Here is a 26,180-nt window from a genome sequence, read left to right as displayed (position 1 = left end):
AAGGGAAGGATGAACGATTCACTCAGGCATGGAACTCGGAGGTTCAACACCTGAAGGCTGAATTTGAACAGCCAGAGAGCAGGGCTATTAGAAGGGCCCATTGTGGGGCTGCCAGGATTAGGGATGCCTTGAGGGAGCAATTTGAGGCTGATAGCCACCAGTAATGTCTGGTGCCCTACACAGGAGTGAAGTGCAGTGGTTCCAATGTTAGTAGGAATCTGTGTTTGCTACGCTGACTTGCAGTGCCTGTTTCTTTCCTGGGCTAAGGTATCTTTTACTTTATGCAATAATAAAGGATGTTTTCAAAGACAAAAAATCCATTTATTGAAAAGAAAAATTCATTTACTGAAAAGAAACACAACTGCCTGGGAAACAGAAAGGGCAGGGGGCTGGGGTGGGGAACGGTTCAATCACAGATTTGCATATGTCTTGTTATCATACTCAGCCTTCCTGTCTGGATTGCTGTGCAATGAGTGCTGCACTTCAGGATGGCTGTACTGCATGGTGATGGGGGTTGAGTGCAGAGGGTCAGGGTCGTAGTTTTCAGGGCTGGGTGGTGAAGCTACAGGTGCTGGAGGCAGCTGGTGGTGGTAAGAACCTGGATGTTGGGGAAAGTGGGTTGGAGGTGACATGGGGGCACAAGGGAAAGAGCTTTGGGACAAGGGCTGCAGGGGGGGTCGGGCACAGTAGTGCTCCGCCTGCGTGGCTACGAGTGCCTGGATCGAGTCTGCTTGGCGCTCCATTATCCTTATCAGCCGATCCGGGCTTTGCTGCCGGAGCACCGCGCTTTTGTGCCGGCGCTCCTCATTCTGCTGGCGGATCCTCCTTTCACTGTCCCGCCACTCCTGCACTTTTCAATTTTCATTACTTGAATGCTGCATTACTTCATGCAACATGTCTTCCTTGCTTCTACGTGGCCTCTTTCTGATTCTTTGGAGTCTTTCGGCCTGTGATAACACGGATGGCTGAGATCTCACGGTTGCATCTGTAAAGGCAAAATGCAACACTTACCAGAGGCAGCATTGTTCACACCAGACAGAGCAATGATTCCCCTGTACTTAAGTGCAAGCACAGTCTACACAATAGCATCATTTGCCCGTCCCAAAGCAAGTGCACATAACCCACAGAAGTCTCAAAATGGTGAGTAAGCACAGGGTCAAGCGTGACTGATTGTTTCACGGCTGTACTGTCCTCTGGGTTTCTGTGCCTTGGGGAGAGCCAAGAGCGGCAGGGGGTCCCTATACTGAACACTGTCCCCACATTTTCCACAGGAGTTCATCCTGGAAGCTATCTCGCTGCTGAGGGTGACCTGGGAAGCAAGGGAGGGCCTTCAACTGCAATGCGGATTCTGCCCTGGCCCATATGCAGCTTGCCTGTGTGCAGCAATGGTCCCCCGGCCCCTCACGGCACAGTGGCATGGACAAGTTAGCCTTACTGGGACAAGGACCACAGTGGCTCTCCCACGAAACCTGTGCAAGCACATTTCAAAGGTCTCATCTAGAACTTGGGCAGAAATCACTGAGGCCGATTACCACGATGTGAGAGAGCACATCAACGCCCTACTCCGCATCTAGGCATGCGCACAGCCCTAACCCTCCTCGCCCTAAGAGCCCGCACCAAATAACTTTCTTCCCAAAATAAAAGCCGTTTACTGGGAACCTCCTCTGGTGTTTGTCCTTCCCCAAGCACCGGCCGCCGCGACTGGCTACCTTCCTCCTGGCTTGAGAACAGCTCCTGGCTACATGCATCTAGGGATTCTGGGGTGTCTTCCTCTGCCTCAGCACCCTCGCTCCCGCTTTGCTCCTCTTCCTCCCACCTTGTTGAACTGGGCTCTGAAGTGTCCATGGTGGTACTCGGAGTGGAGGTGGGGTCGCCCCCAAGTATCACGTCCAGCTCTTTGTAGAAATGGCAGGTTGCGGGGGCAGCACCAGAGTGGCGGTTTGCCTCTCGCGCTTTGCAGCCGGCATTCCGCAGCTCCTTCACTTTAACCCTGCATTGCAGTGCGTCCCGGTCATGGCCCCTTTCCATCATGTCCCTCGATATCTGCCCAAAGGTATCGTAATTCCTACAGCTGGAGTGCAGCTGGGACTGGACAGCTTCCTCCCCCCAAACACTGATGAGGTCCAGCACCTCACCATTGCTCCATGCTGGGGTTCGCCTGGCTCGTGGAGGCATGGTCACCTGGAAAGATGCACTGAGAGCACTCCATGCCTGGCTGAGCAAACAGGAAGGGGATTTTCAAAATTCCCAGAGAATTTAAAGGGCAGGTCTGATGGTTGGTCACCTGAGGGCAGGGCAGTAGAGTTCAAAGTGATGACCAGAGTGGCCAGAACAGGCATTGTGGGACACCTCTGGAGGCCGATCAGAGCGCACTAATGGACCAGGTTGTCCACACTGGCAACGCGGTGCTCCCGTGGGGGTGCAGCAAATGTTACTCCACTCGCCAAGGTGGAGACCAGCAGCGCTGTAGTCATGGACTCAGAGCGCTCTACGTACCTTGCCAGCATGGACGGGTAGTGAGCTAGTTTGCCCGGGGCTCCTTTATTGCACTGCAACTCGCAAGTGTAGCCAAGCCCTTATATATCTGGAAAGATATTGGAACAATCTATTAAACAATCAGTTTGTAACCACCTGGAGAATAATAGGGTTATAAAGAACAGCTAACTTGTATTTGTCAAGAACAAATCAGGCCAAACCAACCAAATTTCCTTCTTTGACGGGATTACTGGCCACATGGCATTGTCATAAACAAACTAGGGAAATGTCATCTAGATTAAATCACTATCAAGTGGGCACACAACTGGTTGAGAGACTATACTTATCAATGGTTCATTGTCAAACTGGGAGGTTGTATCTAGTACGGAGCTCACAAGTCAGTCCTGAGTGTGGTACTATTAAATATTTTCATTAATGACTTGGATAATAGAGTGGAGTATGCTTATAAAGTTTTCAGATTGCATCAAACTGCAGCAAAAACTTTGGAGGACAGGATTAGAATTCAAAATGACCTTGACAAATTGGAGAATTGGTCTGAATTCAACAAGATGAAATTCAATAAAGTCAAGTGCAAAGTACTTCACTTGGGAAGCTAAAAATCCAATGCATAACTACAAAATGGGGAATAACTGGCGAGGTGGTAGGACTGCTGAAAAGGATCTAAGAGTTATAGTGGATCACAGATTGAATATGAGTCAACAATGTGATGCAGCAACAAAAAAGGCTAATATTGTTCTAGGGGGTAATTAACAGTACTGTTGTATGTAAGACATGGGCGGTAGCTGTCCCGCTCCACTCAGCACTGGTGAGGCATCAACTGGAGTACTGTGTCCAATTCTGGGTGCCAAACTTTAAGAAAGATACAGATAATGTGGAGAGAATCCAGAGGAGAGCAACAAAAATGATAACAGATTTAGAAAACCTGACATACAAGGAAAGGTTAGAAAACTGGGCATGTTTAATCTTGAGAAAAGAAGAGTGAGGGGGGACCTGGTAAGAGTCTTCACATACGTTAAGGGCTGTTGTAAAGAGGATGGTGATCAATTGTTCTCCATGTCCACTGAAGATAGGACAAGAAGCAATGGGTTTAATCTGCAGCAATAGAGATTTAGGTTAGATATTAGGAAATGCTTTCTAATTATAGGGGGTAGTCAAGCTCTTTAACAGGCTTCAAAGGAGGTTGTGGAATCCGCATCATTGGATGTTTTTAAAAACAGGTTGGACAAACCCCTCTGAAGGATGGTCCAGGTTTACTTGGTTGTGCCACACTGCCTGGGGGTGGGCTTAATGACTTCTCAAGGCCCCTCCCAGCCCTACATTTCTGTGATTCTATAAGGGGCAGAATTAAGGTTGCAATATTGTTGCCTTCCCTCCTTTACTGTGCCTTTTGTATGCAGCAAGAAAGTCAGCACTGAGCAGTTTTATTATTTTATAGAAAGATATTTTTAAATGAAATTTCAGATTGCCCAGCACATAACTTGATGCTGCAAAGGGATCTGCAAGAGTGGACCTTTCTGCTGAGTAGAGTCCCCTGGAGTGTAGTGTCAATCAGAACAAGCTCACTGCTATGGCAATAACTAATTACAGGAATTTATTTGGAGACAGGCTTCAACTGATTTAGTATGAATGAATGAATTGGGCATTACACTTTTTTTTCTTTTAGTTTAGGCATGACGCAAGTAATAGACAAAGCGAAAGCAACTGTAATGACCCATACAGCCCAGCTGTTAGGAGACGTGGGTTAAAGTTTGGCCTGATGTAAATCACTCCTGGATTCAATCTAAGTTAGCTCCCACTGCCTCTACCTGGAAAGCTGGGATGGATTTTAGGCCACAGAGATATTTTAAACAGAGAGTGGCGATATTTTAAAATGAACAGAAAAAAGAAAGCAGGTGGAAGCAAAAGAAAGGGAAACAGAATAAACAAGACACGTTTATTATTAAAATTTACAAACCAAAATGTTGCAACAATCGAAACACAGAGTGTTCTATTTTATTAAAATGGGGTCTAAGAGATCAACAAAAATGTGACTATTCTCTCCAGGCTCTTGTAACTCAGCGAGGTATCTGAGCGACCACAGATCCCTCCATTGACTGCTCTAGGATGCACAAGGAGTCTGGTAAAATAAGGGTAGCAATGAGACACTTTTTGTGAGCCCCTCAGAACATACTGCTTGGGCTCCAGGTGCACACCAGCCAGGCCGGGGTGCGGCTACATGTTGCCTGGCTCCTGTATCTCTCTCTAGCCGTTCCAGCTTCTCCCTCATCAAACCTTCATATTCATTTGCTCACTGGCCCTTATCCTGTAACCCACTCCAGCCGGAGATCTCCAGGGAGTAATCCAACCCCACTTCATGCAGGGCCACTTGAAGAACTTCTAACAGTCTCTAGATCAGTGTTTCTCAATGACCAGTCTGTGGACCAGCACCAGTCCCCAAGATCTCCCTGACACAGTTTAGGAAGGCAGCAAATCAGTTCCTGGTCTCAAAAAGGTTGAGAAACACTGCTTTAGATGATCCATTTCAGTTTCAGCACCTACCAACGGCCATCCCACAAGGCAACATGTTTATTACATCAGCATGGGGGAAAATAAGGGACTGGGATAAGAAGGAAAATAGTATGTGCAGCAAGTGAAATGGAACCAAAAATACCTTCTTGTAAGTGACAGCAAGCCCAGGGCATTTTCACCTTTCTCTCCCACAAGCCATAGCCACCAACACGCTCTGCAGACCCAACCATCGGTAGGAGAAGGATGTTGTAACTCAACAAAATGTAGGCACAGCCTTCGTGGGCTTCTGACTCTGTTACAGAGACGTTTCCGTGTGGGGCCCAACGTTTGTGGCGCTGCCAGTTGCCGCAGGGCACAGGGCCTCACCCCGCTGGCTTGAGGGAGGTGATACACGCACAGCTACCTCAGCACTGAGGCCTAGTGGTGCTGGAGCTGGTACCAGGTGGCTTCTCTCTCCATTTCCCCTCAGCCAACTCCACTCTCCAACCCCAGGAGCTTCTCCTCACGATGGATCCCCAGGTTTGTCCTCACTGCCATCCATGAGCCTACCAGTTGGGTCTACTACCAGTTGGGTGGGGGTCACACGAGGGAGGCTGATACCTTTTGGCCACCACCTGGCAGCAGGAGCAAGTGGCGTTCTGAGGACACCAGAGTTACAGGATTGCCTCGGCTATGGCTGAGCCATTGTGGCGCTCTCAGCTAGGGCAGTTGTGACCCTAACACAGGGTGCTCTTTCCTACAGTGGCATTCTTCTGCCTGCTCAAAAGAAATAAATCAGACCCAAAACACGTATTGCCTGTCCTCGCCTCTTCTCCCCATTCCCATCAACCGATGCTACACCACACTTGGTCTCCAATTTAAGGCAAGGCTCACAGGGCACTCAGGAAAGCAAAAGCTGGGCCCAAGAGGCCTTGCCTTCTTGAGCTCTCCATTAGTGCAGGTGATCAGGCTGAGTGATGTGACTCCAGCCCCAGGGCTTTTAGGGAGGCAGCGTCTACACGCAGTGGGATGGAGAGGCAGAAAAGGAAAGCAATCAAGCTGTTGAAAGCTGCTGCATTGCTTCTCCTCTCCTGGGATGCAGGGGGTGGAGCAACATCAAGAAAACCCAAACTCCTAGTACAGGTCCTCCATCAAGGGAAGAGAGTGAAGGCAGAAAAAGCCACTTCTGCTTCACAGGGAGAAGTGAGTGGCCCAGGAGAGGAAGCCCCTCCTCACACTTCCCTTTGGGGAAGGAAAGGAGGAGACCAGACCATGAGGGCCTCTCATGTTTCTCTCCTCCAGTGAAAGGGTGTTTGGGGGGTGGGAGGCTTCCTGAATGTGGAGCAAGCTTCGGGCTGGGGGGGAGCAGAAAGGAAAGGGAAGTACATGGGAGACATCCCACACAGGGGGAGTACATGTGATGGACATCAAAAGGAGGAGGAGGGCCACCAGCACCGTTCCCTAAATACCAATGCCTGTAGGAGAGTGGTCAGAGGAGGAGCAAGAGAAGCCAGTCATCAGACCCTGATGGTGCCTCCTGTGTATCTTATTTGTAAAGGGTGTCACAGGGTGACAGTGGCCCTCTGAGGGAAGAGGTCAATGCACCCATGACTCCTCAGCTGACCCCAGTTTGGCTTAAGAGAGGACACCTGAGTCACAGAAGGAGGAAAGTGCTGGTGGGTCAGAGCTGCCTTGTAGCAAAAGAACAGCAAGTGAGAGCTGCTAGGAGACTGTGGGAGGTCCCTGGATAAACTGGAGGAGCTTCCTGGGGGAAGGCTGAAGAGCAGCAAGAGGGGTTTGCCAGCTGAGTTTCCCAAGCAGAGGGCTGAAGGCCAGACACCAGTGGAGGGTCTAACCCACTGGTTCTGCCACAGCCTGCCACTGGAGGTCACGCCAAGCGGGGTCACCCTAGACACGGGCTTTACAAGGACATCATCCATAACATACTTCTTCTCTGATTACAGATTTGCCTCACCCCCTTCCCAGACTACACAATGGCTCCATGAAGCAGAGTCCCTCAGGCTAATGAATTTTCTCACAAACTCTTCTGATGCTCTGAGTAGTTTGAATCAGCAACCCTCAATATATAAACTATCCACTGTGCTGCTAACTGTCAGGGATGTGATTAAAAAGAACCAACCTTTTTATTTCCCTGCTGAGGTAGCTCTTGATGGTGAGGAGATAACATTTGATTTCAGTTTTTTCACTAGACTGATACTTGCTTTATGTATGGATTTTGTTGTGTAATTGCATGTTGATTGCTACTTTTTCATAATACAAACGATGAAATTACTTTTTACATCCTTTTTGATTAGTTGCTAGCCCTATTCATCTAGAAACCAAACATGGAAGCGAAGAGGGATGTTTTAACCCCCGACTCCCTACTGAATCTGACAATTCTCTAAGTGGTACAGTGAGGATGCATTACTATCCCTTTTTTAAACACAGTGGGATTACGTAAATGTAGGAGACTAAAGATCCTTGGGACAAGAACTGTCTAGCCAGACACTTAATACAGTTCAGACACAAGAAAAACAGGATAAGCATCCAGTATGTTGGTATTGTGTTTATTGTAATATGCACAGTGGGCCAAATTCTACTCTTGTAGTTGAACTGGGTGGTCACAAAGTTACTGTAGGGGGGACTGTGGTACGGCTACCCCTACTTCTGCTCTGCCTTCAGAGCTGGGCAGCTGGAAAGTGGTGGCTGCTGGCCGGGAGCCCAGCTCTGAAGGCAGAGCCCCCGCCAGCAGCATCAAGGGTGGCAACACCAGGACCCCCCTAAAATAATCTTGCGACCCCCCCCTGCAACTCCCTTTTGGGTCAGGACCCCCAATTTGAGAAACACTGTCTGCCCCATGAAATCTGTAGAGTATTTGCTAAAAGCACACAAAAGACCAGATTTCACGGGGGGGGGGGGGGGGGACCAGATTTCACGGTCTGTGAGGCGATTTTCATGGCCAGGAATTTGGTAGGGCCCTACTCATGTGATTGAGCTTTCACAAGCAACCCCACTGCAGGTGATAGGACAATTCACAGCCCAAAAAGCATTGTGCAACTTGCCCTACATTTGGAAAAAGCCACACTGCTGTTTGAATTTAGTTCTTTCTGCAGTGTTTTCCTGGCACTTCACTTGCCAGTTGGTTATTTCCTCCTTTTTAATTCTTAGTGTTAAAATGTTTTCTTGTATCCAAAAGGTTTGTCTTTTTATTAGTTTTCATAACTGGGCATTTTTGTTAGAGAAAGCTTTCCTTGGAGATTGGGACATCTGGTCTTTACATCGCTTTCCTTTTGCAATCACAGTATTGGCACAGGGAAACATAACCACAACTGCTGTGTATTGTTAAATTTCTGACTTTGGAAGCTGTGTTTCTATTCTCAGGGGTCAAAAACAAGTCATTCCCATTCCAAACTGTGCTTCCCTGTTATAAAGTATCTGCTTGTATAAACTTCACCTTCATATGTTCATTTTACAATTTCAGTCCTCGAAATCTTGTTTAATAATTTTGTAACCTGACCCAACACCTCTGAGATTGTTCATCTTGATGCCTTGAACCAGCAGTCCACCCTTAACTTTCAAGCATGTGCACCGTCGCGTTGATTTCAGTGGGACCATCACACCCTTCAGCACCTGCCCACACAACGCTAATTCAGCTTCCTCTCAGCACTGTTCAGGGCTTGTTTAGCTCCTCTGACCAAGCAGCAACTCAGTTATTTCATTTCTCCTTCCTGACAGGACACATGTCCAATTTATTTCCCCATGCTGGACAGCACCAATTGCCCCAGTTTATCGTCACCACATCCAATTCCAGGGCTCCACTATCGAGGTTACAAGTAACTCCTAGTGATTTCTAGCTCAGAGAGAGATATAGGATGCGCCAACAAGAGGGGGAGACAGGATACTTTAATGGGACGCAGGCCACACAGACTTCCAAAGAAATGTACTGGAGTCCTGGTTAACAGCCTGTTTGGCAAGAACAGAGCAATCGGTGAAGACCCCAGCTGAGATAACCAGTGTACTGTGTAACTAAGCCTAGAACCGAGCTAGCTACTCTTAGTGTAGCAGTTAGTCTGTGTTTATATCCTGCTAACATCAATTTTGTTTGTGATTTTCTCATATCATATGCCAAAAAAACTTGGCTTTTATTTACTGTGCCTGGGGCTTGATTCTCCCCCTATGGAATTGCGAGTAACTTATTGATTTCAAAACGCAAACAACAGGGCCAGCTCAGAGTTACCTGATGACTTCATGTGTTCAATTCTCCATCTCTAGCATCCATTAGATTGCCATCTCGGATCCAGCATATCTCTTGGGAAATGTGTGGGATGTGTCCCATCCCTGCGACCCTTTAATCTGGAAAAGAAAAAAAAACCCATCAACCCAGTTTGATGCCCTTTTGTTGAACGACTCCATTTTCTTCAAGCTTCCAGGATGCTTTATACTATGCCCACGGGCCATCCTGGAGGTGTGGATTGCTGGAGCGCAGCTTGCTGCAGACATGCCCCTCCTTAACTCACCTCTCTCACCCTTCACAAGGTGGAGCTGCAGGCCCGGTGGCATAGGAGTTGGCTACACCAGCCCTAAAACAGCTGGCTCCCCAAGCCTGAGATCCCCAGCAAGGAAGAGCAGGCTGCTTTCCCGTCCCTTGCACGCTGTGAGTAGCACAATAATGGATCCTCAGCCCTGCTCTCTTTATCAGCACGACTATGGCCCTATGGACACAATAATGACCCACAACAATTACTATTTTAGTGATACATAAATGAGATCAGAGCTGTATAAAGCTCATGTGATTAATAGGTTAATGCATAATCTACGTGGACAGTCCTTCTAGGCCTTGGGTCAACCAAACTGCTGCTTTTCCAATATTAACTTGCAGAATCTTATTTATAATACAAAAAACCTGCCAAATTTCTGCTATAGGGTGTCCTTTACACAAAGGTGGCTTTAGCTGGGGTCCCTGGGTGCAACTGCATCCACAGAAATCAGGCTAGGTCAGAGTGGTGACCTGCAACACAGGGCAGAGGGTCACAATGCCACCCAAACTGAAAGGGAAGCTGGCCGTCTGAGCAAGCGGCATTGCGATCCTGTGTGCCAAGTTGCAACACCACACAGGATTGGCCCAGCTGCTCCTCTGTCATGACGGAGCAGTGAGACAGCCCAATTTGTGTGAGTGGACCTGGAGCACAGAGTCACAGCACAGCTCAGGTTTGGGGCCCACCATAGATAGCATGGGGAGCTGCTTGCCCTCCCTGGCTGGGCCCTGATCCCACTGGCATCGTCACCAACATCCTGGTGGGCCCAAGCTGACCTGCCAAGCCAAGACCCCAGAACTGGGAGCAGGGCTGGGGATGTCACTCCCACCAGCAGCGGGGCTGGAGCTCATGGAGATGTAGGACCAAAAGAGCACCCTGGCTACATGTAAAGCAGAGCTCCCCACATACCCACAGGCAGGACAGTGACCTGGCCTGGGCCCTATCTGACCTCCTGCACCCCAGCATGCATTGAATAGGGAAGTTCCATCTGTCCCTGCCTTTAAAAACCCTCTTGGATTCTTAAATATGACCGAAATATTTTCAGATCCATGTGATTTAATTATTTCTCCTGTTGATGAGTTGGGCCAAAAAGAGATGGAACAGCTAGCATTTTTCTGGAGTGTCTGAGACTACAAAAGCCCTTTATAGATTTAGTCAGAGATACCAGAGGTTACCTAGTATACCAATAGTCTGGGATGCTTTTAATTTGTAGCTTTCTTAGACTACAAGAAAAATCAACCAGGAATCAAAACCACTAGCTAAGAACACAGAGCACAAGGAAGCTGAATATTCAGGTAGCTGTATTCCTGCACTCAAACCTGAGGATTCTAATCCCGTTTGGTGCAAGCGCTCTAAACCATTTGAGTCATTATAAAGAAGGCAGGAGTGGGGCTCCTTCCTAATTACTTTTCACCACAGCACATTCTGCCTCCATTACAGAAAATGAAGCCTCCATGCCATCACAGATGTCACACTCAGAGCTCTGATCTGTACACACGAGTAAGCTTTTCAGCAGAGAAGCCAATTGTACCACGCAATTGAATTAATAGATTGAGGTGTTGTAGATAACCCACATCACCATGAAAATTCAGGTACCAAGCCTCAAAACAAAAGGTTTCACCAAATCATAAGTAGGATACCCGTAGCATTTTGATGTCTTTCATTCTACTTGCTCAAGGGGCAGAACAACATACCACTATAACCAAGGCATCCCAATTCCAAGTCTACTATTTTCTTGTATTCCAACTCAAAAGCAGAAAGCAGCAGTGACCATTAACATAACAGGTTGGGAAAACAAAAAATTAGCACGATTTCAGCATAATTGCTTATAGCCCAGTGCACTCTCCTTGAATCTCTTAACCCTTAAAAAGGATTAATCAGTTCTTAATTGCTGATTAAGTTAATTTTAACCTAGTACTTACGCCGTAATTGATGGGCATTGTTTGCAATAGAGTTTTATAGCACTTCAATACAGATGAAAAGTCTTGCTTCAGTTGTGTTCTTGTGTTCATGACGGCAAAGCACAATGGAAACCAGCACCACCTAGTGCCCAACTAAAACCCCTCCAACGCATTATTAAGGATCTACAACCTATCCTAAAGGATGACCCAACACTCTCACAAGTCTTGGGAGACAGGCCAGTCCTTGCCTACAGACAGCCCCGCAACCTGAAGCAAATACTCACCAACAACCACATACCACACAACAGAACCACTAACCCAGGAACTTATCCTTGCAACAAAGCCCGTTGCCAATTGTGCCCACATATCTATTCAGGGGACACCATCACAGGGCCTAATAACATCAGCCACACTATCAGAGGCTCGTTCACCTGCACATCCACCAATGTGATCTATGCCATCATGTGCCAGCAATGCCCCTCTGCCATGTACATTGGTCAAACTGGACAGTCTCTACGTAAAAGAATAAATGGACACAAATCAGATGTCAAGAATTATAACATTCATAAACCAGTCGGAGAACACTTCAATCTCTCTGGTCACGCAATCACAGACATGAAGGTCGCTATCTTAAAACAAAAAAACTTCAAATCCAGACTCCAGCGAGAAACTGCTGAATTGGAATTCATTTGCAAATTGGATACTATTAATTTAGGCTTAAATAGAGACTGGGAGTGGCTAAGTCATTATGCAAGGTAGCCTGTTTCCTCTTGTTTTTTCCTACCCCCCCCCCCCAGATGTTCTGGTTTAACTTGGATTTAAACCTGGAGAATGGTCAGTTTAGATGAGCTATTACCAGCAGGAGAGTGAGTTTGTGTGTGTATGGGGGTGGGGGGGATGTGAGAAAACCTTGATCTATGCAGGAAATAGCCCGACTTGATTATGTAAAGAGTTGTCACTTTGGATGGGCTAGCACCAGCAGGAGAGTGAATTTGTGTGGGGGGGTGGAGGGTGAGAAAACCTGGATTTGTGCTGGAAATGGCCCACCTGTTGATCACTTTAGATAAGCTATTACCAGCAGGACAGTGGGGTGGGAGGAGGTATTGTTTCATGATTTCTGTGTGTATATAAAGTCTGCTGCAGTTTCCACGGTAAACATCTGATGAAGTGAGCTGTAGCTCACGAAAGCTCATGCTCAAATAAATTGGTTAGTCTCTAAGGTGCCACAAGTCCTCCTTTTCTTTTTGCGAATACAGACTAACACGGCTGTTCCTCTGAGACGCTGAACTGTGACACAGTTAACTAAAACACGAAGATTCCTACTGAAACCCCTGTTTAAGAGTCTTAGTCATACTGTTTACTTTAGATTAAACGGATTTTAGTAAATTACTACAGTAGCTCTAGTTTTCCTTGAGTGAAAGAATTTTGTCATACAAAAACACAGTCAAATTGCATTGGGGGTGCATACGGAGGAGTTCTGGGAGGGATTAGACAAATTTGGCATAATCATGACACTCAAATAGCCTAATCCTGTGAGGTGCTGAGTGTCCTCAACTCCTGTTGTCTTCCATGGGAGCCAAGAGTGCTAAGCCTCTCCCAGGATTGGTCCCAAAGACAATAAAAGGGAAAAAAAAGAAAAGCCACTCTGTGAAATCATACAGTGTGAGCTTCCCAAACTTACAGGTTGTACTGATGCACCCACTTATTTATGCTCACATGACTAGGTAGGTGTTGGATGGCTCCAGGAAGATTTACTTCTCACTTATACACCTTTGACAGACAGAAAGTCCTTTATTTTATGTTACATACAAGAGGTTAAGTATATTTATTAGTCCAAAGCTACTGGTACTAGAAAGCAGCCTTCCAGGATCTGCAATTATAGGTTAATGAGACTTTAACTGAGAGCCCCCCCTGTGCATCAGAGCAGAATTTGGCCCTTTAAAGTGTAAGGTTAGATTTTAGTTATTGATGTGCTTTCATTGTTAAAACCAGCAAAGAGTCCTGTGGCACCTTATAGACTAACAGACGTATTAGAGCATAAGCTTTCATGGGTGAATACCCACTTCGTCGGATGCATGCATTCACCCACGAAAGCTTATGCTCCAATACGTCTGTTAGTAAATAAGGTGCCACAGGACTCTTTGCCACTTTTACAGATCCAGACTAACACGGTTACCCCTCTGATGATTGTTAAAACAATTATAGTTATTCAACAAAAGGAAATCTAACTTGGGTGTAGTTGTATCTGCCAGTTGGTCAACACTATAAAGGACTTGACAAAAAGCTCAGTGGTTGGATAAATAATGTGTGGCCCACACATTTTGTAACCATGGCAAGAACTGCCTTCATATTCCGAAGTCAGGTATTTTAGCAGGTGACTGAAGCAAACTCACATATAGCCAAGTTAGCAGAAGTGTGCTAAGCTTGTCTACTTGAAAGTCTCACAGAGACGCCAACTCTTGCTGTTTTATCATGTGTCTCATGATATTTGATGCTTAACTTTAGAACTTCAGCATCCTTTTTGCAGCTTTTATATATTTGTTATTAACACATTAATTGTAGGGTGAACTTGTTCTACCAACAATAGTTTTACACTGTGAATCTGAGATATTATTTCTATTCCAGTAGCAATTGCAATGTGCAAGGTAATTTCCACACATGAGACACAGAAAGAGCTTATAGTCTAGAGATCACAATTTAGAAGATGTTAAGACACTATTTAGTAGCAATACAAGGGGATGAAGTATGCCTAAAAGGGTTTAAATAATACAGGAGGTAACAAATGCAAGTTACTGGGCTTTGAGGTACCCAGCTGATCAGTTTGATCAATCCCTGTGAGTTGATTGGCATTGGCACCCTGACAGCAGGATTGTCTGGCTATGTAGACTCCCTCCTCAGGCCCTACGCTACCAGCACTCCCAGCTACCTTCGAGACACCACTGACTTCCTGAGGAAACTTCAATCCATCGGTGATCTTCCTGATAACACCATCCTGGCTACTATGGATGTAGAAGCCCTCTACACCAACATTCCACACAAAGATGGACTACAAGCCGTCAAGAACACTATCCCCGATAATGTCACGGCTAACCTGGTGGCTGAACTTTGTGACTTTGTCCTTACCCATAACTATTTCACATTTGGGGACAATGTATACCTTCAGATCAGCGGCACTGCTATGGGTACCCGCATGGCCCCACAGTATGCCAACATTTTTATGGCTGATTTAGAACAACGCTTCCTCAGCTCTCGTCCCCTAAAGCCCCTACTCTACTTGCGCTATATTGATGACATCTTCATCATCTGGACCCATGGAAAAGAAGCCCTTGAGGAATTCCACCATGATTTCAACAATTTCCATCCCACCACCAACCTCAGCCTGGTCCAGTCCACACAAGAGATCCACTTCCTGGACACTACAGTGCTAATAAACAATGGCCACATAAACACCACCCTATACCGTAAACCTACTGACCGCTATTCCTACCTGCATGCCTCCAGCTTTCACCCTGACCACACCACACGATCCATCGTCTACAGCCAAGCTCTGCGATACAACCGCATTTGCTCCAACCCCTCAGACAGAGACAAACACCTACAAGATCTCTGTCAAGCTTTCTTACAACTACAATACCCACCTGCAGAAGTAAAGAAACAGATTGATAGAGCCAGAAGAGTTCCCAGAAGTTACCTACTACAGGACAGGCCTAACAAAGAAAATAACAGAACGCCACTAGCCGTCACCTTCAGCCCCCAACTAAAACCCCTCCAACGCATTATTAAGGATCTACAACCTATCCTAAAGGATGACCCAACACTCTCACAAGTCTTGGGAGACAGGCCAGTCCTTGCCTACAGACAGCCCCGCAACCTGAAGCAAATACTCACCAACAACCACATACCACACAACAGAACCACTAACCCAGGAACTTATCCTTGCAACAAAGCCCGTTGCCAATTGTGCCCACATATCTATTCAGGGGACACCATCACAGGGCCTAATAACATCAGCCACACTATCAGAGGCTCGTTCACCTGCACATCCACCAATGTGATCTATGCCATCATGTGCCAGCAATGCCCCTCTGCCATGTACATTGGTCAAACTGGACAGTCTCTACGTAAAAGAATAAATGGACACAAATCAGATGTCAAGAATTATAACATTCATAAACCAGTCGGAGAACACTTCAATCTCTCTGGTCACGCAATCACAGACATGAAGGTCGCTATCTTAAAACAAAAAAACTTCAAATCCAGACTCCAGCGAGAAACTGCTGAATTGGAATTCATTTGCAAATTGGATACTATTAATTTAGGCTTAAATAGAGACTGGGAGTGGCTAAGTCATTATGCAAGGTAGCCTGTTTCCTCTTGTTTTTTCCTACCCCCCCCCCCAGATGTTCTGGTTTAACTTGGATTTAAACCTGGAGAATGGTCAGTTTAGATGAGCTATTACCAGCAGGAGAGTGAGTTTGTGTGTGTATGGGGGTGGGGGGGATGTGAGAAAACCTTGATCTATGCAGGAAATAGCCCGACTTGATTATGTAAAGAGTTGTCACTTTGGATGGGCTAGCACCAGCAGGAGAGTGAATTTGTGTGGGGGGGTGGAGGGTGAGAAAACCTGGATTTGTGCTGGAAATGGCCCACCTGTTGATCACTTTAGATAAGCTATTACCAGCAGGACAGTGGGGTGGGAGGAGGTATTGTTTCATGATTTCTGTGTGTATATAAAGTCTGCTGCAGTTTCCACGGTAAACATCTGATGAAGTGAGCTGTAGCTCACGAAAGCTCATGCTCAAATAAATTGGTTAGTCTCTAAGGTGCCACAAGTCCTCCTTTTCTTTTTGCGAATACAGACTAACACGGCTGTTCCTCTGAAACCTGTGAGTTGATTGCACATGTAGGGTAGGATTAGGTGTTTTTAAATTGATTGCCTTCTCACCCTGATGAGCTGTGTGTGTTTGATTTTTGGAGATTCTGAGCATCAGCAGCCACCACTAACTTCAACTGAAGTTGTGGCTGTTCAGCACCTTTAAAAAACCAAACACCCCCGCCCCGACCTACGCCAATATTACCTTTTGTGTAGATTACGAATGTGCACTGCATTCTAGTTACCTCATAATCCAAATGTGTCAGTGGTAACCAACTCACTAGTTCTCTTTTTAGTTCTCTCATGTGAGCATGAGACCAACATCTGTTGCCAGAAACATGTCCAAATTACAATTCAAATACACGGTGTCCAGGAAATCTTGTGGAACTGGAGATAACTGAGGTGCAGAAAGGCAGCACATTATTCTTTAGAACCATTCACATGTCAAAGAAAAGCTGAATATCTTGAAGAATTAGAGTCACATTAAATGCACACAACAGTCCTGGGTTAGCCTTGCTTTGTAGAGGGTGGAGGAATGTTTACTAGGAGGGTATTTTAAAAAAACAACAACATGTGTATCTTAAAATAGTGCCCAGGAGTCCTAACTGAGATCAGGGCCTCATTGTCTGAGGTGCAGTACAACACATACAGACAGCCTCTGCCCCAAGAGACTATGACTGTATCCGAGTGACCATAAACGTAGAAGGAAAAGGACACAGTCAAAATATTTACAGCTTTCAAAATTTACATTCTTGAAATTCTAAGGGCCTACTTGTGAGACTTGTTTCCTCCTGGTCTTACTATAGAGCCCACAGATAACTACCAATGCAATGAATGACACTTGGACATCTCTGTGCCTGAAAACCAGGCACCATCAGATACGTTATAGGAGGAACTGGTAGAAACTATATTAGGTAGCTCAGCACCTTTGATTATAAAAGATGCTTGAGACCTTTTTCTGGGAAGATCTAATACCTCCATTGTTTGAGGATGGTCTCTGAAATCTGGCATGGAGGTAGCCTCGGGCTAAAGAAGTGCCTTTTCTTTGTCTCATGAAATTCCATCGAGGTTTAGCTGAGTTATAAAGTATTGATCACTATTTCCCTTCTCTTGCTTGTTTTCCTCAGGAAAATGCTGGCACACACTAGAACAAGAGCCCGGGTCACATCACCACTACAGCAGTAGCAGAAGCAATGCACACAGTCTGCCCCAAACCAAACTTTCTGTACCCAGAACGTGACCCCAGCATCGCATCGCATCCCATCCCCAGCTTTGGAGGCACCAGATAGGCAAGAGACCCCCACATACTGGGGTGGAAGAGCAAGACGCACACATCCCGGCCAGGTGTCCCCTAACTATGACCAGACCCAGCACATGACACTAGTGGGCTGTCCCCCTTCTGAGATGAACAGCTTTCTTCTGCTGAAAGTCTGCATAGTTATCCTGTAGCTCAAGAATTCCCTCGGTAGAAATCTACGCCTGTTTGAAAGCAGGGTAGATCAAATCACAATACAGAACTTCTAGTGAGCAGAAGGGCCCATGCAAACACTTAGTTCATGACAGGCCATTGCGGGATAGATTTATACCCCAGCTTGCTGTGAATGAAGTGTTTGTGTAGACAAGCCCTTAGATTGGAAAGTCAGGTGATCAAAAGCTAGCAAATACCAGATTTACAGTTACCAGTCCAATCTTAATTCTGCCCACTTGTATGATTGTATTAAATTAGCTTTCAATTATGTGACCACATATTTTCCGTAAAACTCCTGTCTCATTCAGTACACAAGTTGGATATACAAGGGGGCAGAATTAACGTTACACAGACAACCATAATTCCAGCATTTCCTAGATTCAAGTATTTGATTTTGCAACCTAAACAATGCTCTTTTAAAGTAGTTCTTGTACGCTCGTTATCTACACATATCGATAACGCACAGCCGTATGAAAACCAACGTATTATGCACTCAGCCAGCGTCCTCTCACCTGCCCATTTACCTTAGTGTGTCTTTACCCTGACAATACCAGACTTCAAAATCCACGTCACCATGAACTACACTGTATGTTTTCTTTTTGCATAATTTCAGTACTAATGGGTATTAATTAAAGATGACTATTACTCAGTAAATACAGAATTTAAAGAGACAGGTGTTCTTTATTTGGTATCCTATGTATTTCCTTTAATTAGTTTCCTTTGTATTTGTCTAAGAGGTGATTTAAGGGGTGCAATCTTGTTCAATAACAGCTGGTGCCTTGGTTACTCCCCCCCAACTGTGCCTCAGTTTCCCTCTCAGCTGGCAGGACAGTTGAATTTAGCCCAAAAAACAAACACACACACATAGTTCTTCACCCTTTCTGGACCACAGCTCCCTTCCTAGGGTCCTTCTCCCTTAGTAGCAGCGGTTTCCAAAAGTCATCCTACCCGGGCTGGAGGGAGTCCAAGCTCTTCAGCCACTGCAGTTCCAGTTCTTGCTGGGTTTAGGACCAGCTCTCACTCCACTGAAGGAGGAATGGGGGTATGGGTACTTCCTCTCCTAGGAGGCCCAACCATGGGCCCTGCAAGCAGTTCTGGTTAGAGCACCATGGCCCACCTGGCATCAGAGCATGGCATTGCAGGGGTCTCCATCTCCACCACCCTGGCTGACGACTTCTTTGGCACTATAATGGCCTATCTGTCTGCATCTTCCATATCCTAACCCTCCATCCAGCTTACCTTTAATTTCATGCATCTTCCAGGTGAACAAAAGTGCAACTGAAAATACAGATAAGGGATTCTTATGCCTCTCTTCAGCTCTGCTCAAGGTCCCTGCTCCGCTCCCCTACTCGCAGAGTTCTTCTATGCTTCCTAAGCAGAGCACTGCCTCCCAGGGCTTTTCTCCTGGAGGCCCTTCTTTCAGCAGGTTTCCCCACTGCCTGCAGTCCCCAGGGATCCCAGCCACTTCTCCCAGGAGTCTCCCTGCTTCCAGACCCCCACAGGAACATAACCAGGTCCCTATAGGCTCTCTTCCACCTACCTTCAATCAGAGCAGAAACCTGCTCTCTTCCCTTTCTCTGTGGCTCTCCCTGACCCTTCCACAGCTGGGATCACTACCTGTAACTGAATCCAGAACAGGATCAGCTAAGGGTTTACTGCTAGGTCCCCAATTCCTCTTAAAGGGCCAGCCAACCTGTGCTAGCACCTTGAAAAGGAAGAAGCTGCTCACCCTAGGTTTTCTGCAAGCTCTGTCTCAATGTCCAGGGTCTTATCCTTCCCCCACTTCTGCAGCCTGTTGGTAGACTGTAGATTACAGCACTGTTCAGGCTGCTTTCTGCAGGTCCTACCAAGCCCCCAGTCAGCTCCTCCTTGGCAAGATCTGACAGCAGCCCTGGTCTATCCAAGTCTACCCCTGTTCACAGAGTGATCCATAGCAAGGCTTTCCTCTTCTCTGGTCATTCTTTCTGGAGAAAAGGGAGCTCTCTTATCTCTGTGTACCCTTCCACAGCATATGTTGCTGGTCAGCCTCTGTCCCACCAGATTATGTCCATCAGAGCTGAACAGAGACTGCACTCCCCTTCAGGAGCCCAGCCCACAGTTACAGGTGACAAACCCTTTCCCAGGGCCACTTCTTCCAAGGACAGTCCTTTTGGTGTGGCAGATGTTATATTACAAATAAAGAGTCTAAAACAATACTTCACCTTTTTAATAGCTGTTCAGAATCTCTAGTGGAGCCTTTCAGAACTTCCTGCTTTTTACCCTCACTACAGAGGTTGTTTGTTGCTGAAGGAATATCACAGGTACATGGATGCCTGGAGGTCTGGAATGGCACCACAGTAACTTCCATTTTAAAAATTACTCTTTCTTTTTTGCAAGTGTGATTTAAAGAAGGCATCCCCTCTCACACTGCCTGACTTTGCACTGAAACTCCCCAACCACTCGTCACGAACAGATGTCTCTCCTCCTCCCGATTGGCTTGAAACTTCAAATCAGTTACTGTTCCCTGTACACAAGTGTATTCTTTAGACTGTTTTTTTCACAACATTCTGCCATTTCACCTGATTCAACCTCATTATAACCCCAGATGTGTCTCAGCTTGTTTTCATAATGCAACATATATCTTAACAATCCCCTATAACAACCCTCCAAGCTACTTATCCTCAAAAAGCCTTCCATGAATATTACTCAAAGGGACTTCATTTACATAAAGAAATGTATTGATCTAATTGCCATTTTTCCCCAAGCTGTTCCATGTATAATTTTATCCCTAGAGGTAAAAGCACATATTTTCCCCTAGTAGAAAACATGCTTTAATATTTGCCTTTTGCAGCCGAAGATTCATCCTATCTCAGTGACTGGGAGATTGTTGTTTAGCTGTTTATGAACTGAAGTTAGAACTCAGGCTAGTGATTCACAACCTTTAATTTTTCTTGGGTCAGCTTCCACCCCTCCAGTGTCCCTTTACAACACATCCCAACACCTCCATCTCCCCTTTCACCATCTATTTTCTCTCTGTCTGTCCTTTTCTTTTTATTTTCCTGGTCTTTCCCTCCCTTCTTCACTTTGCTCTTTTACAAGCGTTTGTGTGTATGTTCCTCTTCCCAGTGGTCCCTACTCCTATGGCTTTAATTCCTGCTCCCACATTCCCTGCACTTGCTGGAAAGTGGCAGGTTAATGGGTGTGGAATGCATCTGTTACTGCCACCCAAGAATGAACTGAGAAGCTTGGGCTCGAGGAAGGTGGCTTGTAAGAGCTTTGTCCATGTGAATGGCTCCCCCAACTGGTTACTTTAGGAGCAGTAAAGGGAGCAGGGAGAAAAGGCAGAAGGGACTTTGAAAGACTCAGCTGCTGCTGTACCTGCAGATGTAACAGTACATTTAAAGAGTATGTATGTGTAGGGAGAAGATTTGAGGTCCTGCAGCTTTCTTTATAAACACACAGATGCTGTCCTCTCCTCTATGCTCCCCTACCCCAGGAGTAGTCAGGCACCCCCTTCCCCAGATTAGGACAAACAGTAATTAGCATTTTGAAAGTTGCAGAGGACTGGGAGCCACTCTGGCTTTTGACAAGACAGATTGCTTTTACCCTTAAAAGACATGAAATCTCTTCCAAGACAGATGTTACTAGTAAACCCTGGGCATGCTGATTCAAGTAATTTGTTGTTGATAATGAGCTTCGATAAACTTTCCAAATGCAGAAAGAATTGTCAGACAAGTTTACAAATTACTTTGTTAAGGTGTTGAATGTTAAGGAGTGCAAGCAGCCTGGTATACCCGTAAGAATTGAAGAACTCAAGGATCTGAATGTGGAAGAGTCTTGGAATTAGTTTGTCAAAGTTGCAGAAACTATCTGAAGCCTGCATCTTGTTGCCTGTATCTCAGACAACAGGAAAAAAATCATAGGGAAGGATTGCAGACCAAAGTGGAAGAGCAAACATTTCAAACAAGTTATTAATTCCTCTCTATTCGGCACTGGTGAGGCCACATCTGGAGTACTGCATCCAGTTTTGGGCCCCACACTACAGAAAGAATATGGACAAACTGGAGAGAGTCAAGAGGAGGGCAACAAAAATGATTAGGGGGCTGGGGTATATGATTTATGAGGAGAGGCTGAGGGAACTGGGCTTATTTAGTCTGCAGAAGAGAAGAGTGAGGTGGGGATCTGATAGCAGCCTTCAACTACCTGAAGGGGGGTTCCAGAGAGGATTGAGCTTGGCTGTTCTCAGTGGTGGCAGATGACAAAACAAAGAGCAATGGTGTTAAGTTGCAGTGGGGGAGGTCTAGGTTGAACATTAGGAAACACTATTTCACTAGGAGGGTGGTGAAACACTGGAATGGGTTACCTAGGGAGGTGGTAGAATCTCCATCCTTAGAAGTTTTTAAGGCCCAGCTTGACAAACCCCTGGCTGGGATGATTTAGTTGGGCTTGGTCCTGCGTTGAGCAGGGGGTTAGACTAGATAGCCTCCTGATGTCTCCTCCAACCCTTATCGTCTATGATTCTATGATTAAAAGAAAACCTACAAGGAATGGAAGCTACTCTTGGAGGTCAGAAAGCACAGGTGAAAAGTGAGAACTGCCAAAAAACAAGCCGAGTTGGACCTTGCAAAGGAACTCAAAACCAATAATAAAAGGGTTTTTAGCCATATAAATAAAAAGAAAACAAGGAAAGCAGTGGGACTGCTAAACCCGGAGGATGGGGTCGAGATTGAAGATAATCTAGGCACGGCACAACATGTAAACAAATATTTTGCCTCAGTTTTTAAAAAGGGTAATGAGGATTTTGGGTGCAGAGGCATGGTGGCCAATGGGAATAAGGATACAGAAGTAGAAATTACTGTATCCAAGCTGAAACCAAACTCAAACAGTTAATGGGACCAAACTGGGGTGGGGGAGCTAATCTGCATCCCAAGATTATTAAAGGAACCGGCACAAGAAATTGCAAACCTAATAGCAAAGATTTTTAATGAATCTGTAAACTCGGGGATTCTACCTTATGACTGGAGAATTTCAAATATAGTACCTATATATAAGAAGCGGGGGAGGGAACTGATCCAGGAAACTACAGGCCAGGTAGTTTGACCTCAATTATATGCAAATTCTTAGAACAAATTTTGAAAGAAAGGGTAGTTAAGGACATAGAAGTAAATGGTAATTGGGATAAATACAACATGATTTACATAAGGTAAATCATGCCAGACCTACCTGATCTCTTTCTTTGAGAAGGAAATCATTTTCTAGACAAAGGAAATGCAGTAGATCTAATCTACCTGGATTTCAGTAAGGCATTTGATACAATTCCACATGGGAAATTTTCACTTAAATTGGACAAGATGGGGATTAATACAAGAATCAAAAGGAAGGTAAGGAACTGGTTAAAGGGCAGACTACAGTCAGTCATGCTGGAAGGCGCACTATCAGGCTGAATGGAGGTTACTATTGGAGTTCCTCAAGGATGGGTCTTGGGGCCAATCTTATTTAACATTTTTATTAATGATGTTGGCACAAAATGATTTTATTAATGATGTTGGGAGTCTGCTAATAAAATACGTGGCTAACACAAAACTGGGAGATATTGTCAGTAAGGAGGAGGACCAGAATATCATACAAGAAGATTTAGATGACCTTGAAAACTGGAGTAATAGAAATAGGATGAAATTTAATAGTGTAAAGTGCAAGGTCATGCACTTACGGACCAGCAACAACAATTTTTGCTACAAGTTAGAAACATATCAGTTGGAAGCAACAGAGGAGGAGAAAGACCTGAGTGTATTGGTTGATCGCCAGATGACTATGAGCCACCAATGTGATCTAGCTGTGAAAAAAAGCTAATGCAATCCTAGAATGCATCTGGTGAGGTATTTCCAGTAGAGACAGGAAAGTGTTATTACCATTATATAAGGCACTGGTGAGATCTCATCTGGAATCCTGTGTGCAATTCTGGTCTCCCATGGTTAAGAAAGATGAATTCAAACTGGAGCAGGTGCTGGAGAAGGTGTACTAGGATCATCAGAGGAATGGAGAACCTGCCTTACAAGAGGAGACTTAAGCTTGGCTTGTTTAACCTAACCAAACAAAGGCAGAGGGGAGATATGATTGCCCTCTATAAATATGTCAGAGGGATAAACACCAGGGAGGGAGAGGAGTTTTTTACGTTAAAGACTAATGCTGGCACATGAACAAATGGATATAAACTGGACATCAATAAGTTTAGGCTTGGAATTAGACAAAGGTTTCTAACCATCAGCAGAGTAAAGCTCTGGAACAGCCTTCCAAGGGGAGCAGTGGGACAAAAAACCTAACCTGTTTTAAAACAGAGCTTAATAAATTTATGGAGGGAATGGCATAATGAGACTGCCTACAAAAGCATACCGCCCATGCGCAACTGCTATTAGCAAATATCTCCAACAGCTGGCAATGGGACACCAGATGGGGAGAGCTGAGTTACTACAGAAAATTCTTTCCCAGATTTCCAGCTGGTGGGTCTCATCCATGTGCTCCAGATCAAACTAATCACATTTGGGGTTGGGAAAGAATCTTCCCCCACGTCAGATTGGCAGAGACCTTGGGGAGTTTTCACCTTCCTCTGTAGCATGGAGTACAAGTCATCTTGTTTACTTTTCTGACCCCAGCTGTACACTGAGCTGAAGTCTTCAGTGAGTTGTTACAATTAATTAAGAAATTCATTATGTGCATGACTGATTTAAATTTTCCCTCTAATGTAAATTTTACTTCCTATCACATTGCCTGTTCACCTAGTGTGGTTGGATCCCTCTGAAATTCCTCAAAATATCCTCTGGTCCTTAATAATCTAAATAAGTTTGTGCCATCTACAAACTTTGCTACCTCACTACTCACCCCCCTTTTATGATCTTTAATATATTAAACACCACTGGGCCCATTAAGACAGCATTTCTCAAATATGGCCACCAGAGGCTTTTCTTACAGCCACAGACTCCTGGGCAGTGACTGGGGGAGAAAGTGAAGCAGTGGTCCCTCCACAAGGGCCACCAGCAGGGATTGGATCCTGCCTCTCTCGGGAGACACAAATACTGGAGGAGGAGGTAACTAGTAAGTTCCCCACCTTCCTGGAGATGTAGGGTTGGGCTCCAGCTCTGGAGGGGCAGGCAGAAGGCTCTGATCATGGGGCTCACCCCCTGCTGCCTCTGCCAGCCTGTCATGCATTCCCCTTCCCCCCTACCCACCTCCCCAGCCAGGGCTTAATTTGTCCCCAGGCTTGCCAGGACTGAGTAAGTCTGCTGCTGTGAAAAGTGATATTTGTATGTTTGGCACCTTAGAGACTAACCAATTTATTTGAGCATAAGCTTTCATGAGCTACAGCTCACTGCATCAGATGCTTATGCTCATATAAATTGGTTAGTCTCTAAGGTGCCACAAGTCCTCCTTTTTCTTTTTGCGAATACAGACTAACGGCTGTTACTCTGAAATTTGTAGGTTTGTTAATATCACTTTTCACAGCAGCAGACTTACTAGCTCGCAAGTCTTTTTAAAAAAGCAACCCAAAAAAAGGAAAAGAAGCAACACCAAAAAAGACAAAGAACCTGCAGAGCACCTTATTTGTGTTTCTGTTCTGTTTAGGCCCTGTAAAGAAGAGAGACACCTATACATTATCTTTATTATGGAGTCTGCAAAAAGATTCGATACGTTTACCATGATTTGGAGGCGCGTATGTGCATCTCGATTTGTTTTTCCTGAAGTTAATTAAGGACTTTAGGGGAAAATGACAGCAGGGCCACCAGCAAGGGTGGGTGGCTGCACGGGAAGGCCACCACGCAGCGTGTTGGGAGAGGCCCCTGCGTGAGGGAACCTGCAGGCTCCCTGCTGCCCGTCTTGGGCCAGGCCGAGACCGGACCAGGGCACCCTGCTCCTCGCTTCGCCTCCAAGACAGGTTCTGACCCAAGGCAACGCCTCGTCCCTCACGCCAGGAGCGCCCAACAACGGACCTCAACGGGGCAATTCTGGAAACTCAAAAAAAAAAAAAAAAAAAATTTTTTTTTTCTTCAGAAACAGAAGCTGCAGCCCTGGAATTAATGCGCCGACGAGACACCGTCAGACTGGGCCTGAGTAAAGACGGGGCGTGGCTGGGTCACTACAAAAACCTTAACCCCCCCTCCTCCCCCCCAACTTCTCTCCCCGCTCCCCTCACGCCTCCACACCCGCTCCCGTACCTGCCCCCGTCACGCGGGCTTCCAGCCCAGGAGAGCGCGCGCGCGCCCCCGCCGCCGCCGCCGCGCCCGCCTCTCAGGCGCCCCAGGGACTCCCTCGCCTTCCTGCGGGTCGGGGCTGACACGGCTCCCCCCGCGGGCGGCGGCCCGGCGGAGCGAGAGAGGCCGCCACGCCCCCCGCTCGCGGCGGCGGGGCTCTCGCGAGAGCTCGGGGGGAGGGGGGGCTTTCTCGCGAGA

At 46.1% G+C, this 26,180-nt stretch overlaps 1 protein-coding gene across 10 annotated transcripts; it reads right to left on the bottom strand.

Moving 5' to 3' along the window:
• Window positions 1-299: 299 nt before the first annotated feature.
• On the bottom strand, window positions 300-26,139 carry LOC140895157 (zinc finger and SCAN domain-containing protein 29-like). 10 transcript variants are annotated; one of them, XR_012154128.2, is made up of 6 exons: window positions 25,947-26,139; window positions 25,429-25,743; window positions 9,221-9,336; window positions 2,497-2,584; window positions 1,710-2,043; window positions 300-985 (listed from the first exon to the last, which is right to left on the bottom strand). XR_012154128.2 is itself a non-coding variant. In XM_073304561.1 (2 exons), the coding sequence occupies exons 1-2, from the start codon at window positions 2,173-2,175 to the stop codon at window positions 855-857; spliced, it is 654 nt and encodes a 217-aa protein (XP_073160662.1). In that variant the 5' UTR covers window positions 2,176-2,488; the 3' UTR covers window positions 300-854. The 10 variants fall into 10 exon arrangements, 2 of the variants coding, with proteins under 2 accessions (XP_073160662.1, XP_073160663.1); XR_012154130.2 differs by lacking the exon at window positions 25,429-25,743 and adding an exon at window positions 25,331-25,359; XR_012154127.2 differs by lacking the exon at window positions 25,429-25,743 and having other exon boundaries at window positions 1,660-2,043; window positions 25,947-26,138.
• Window positions 26,140-26,180: the final 41 nt, after the last annotated feature.

Source organism: Lepidochelys kempii, chromosome 10 (assembly GCF_965140285.1).
Source record: "Lepidochelys kempii isolate rLepKem1 chromosome 10, rLepKem1.hap1, whole genome shotgun sequence".
Taxonomy (NCBI): domain Eukaryota; kingdom Metazoa; phylum Chordata; order Testudines; family Cheloniidae; genus Lepidochelys; species Lepidochelys kempii.
The sequence above is the reverse complement of the archived record's forward strand: the minus strand, read 5'-3'. Positions and strand labels throughout refer to the sequence as shown.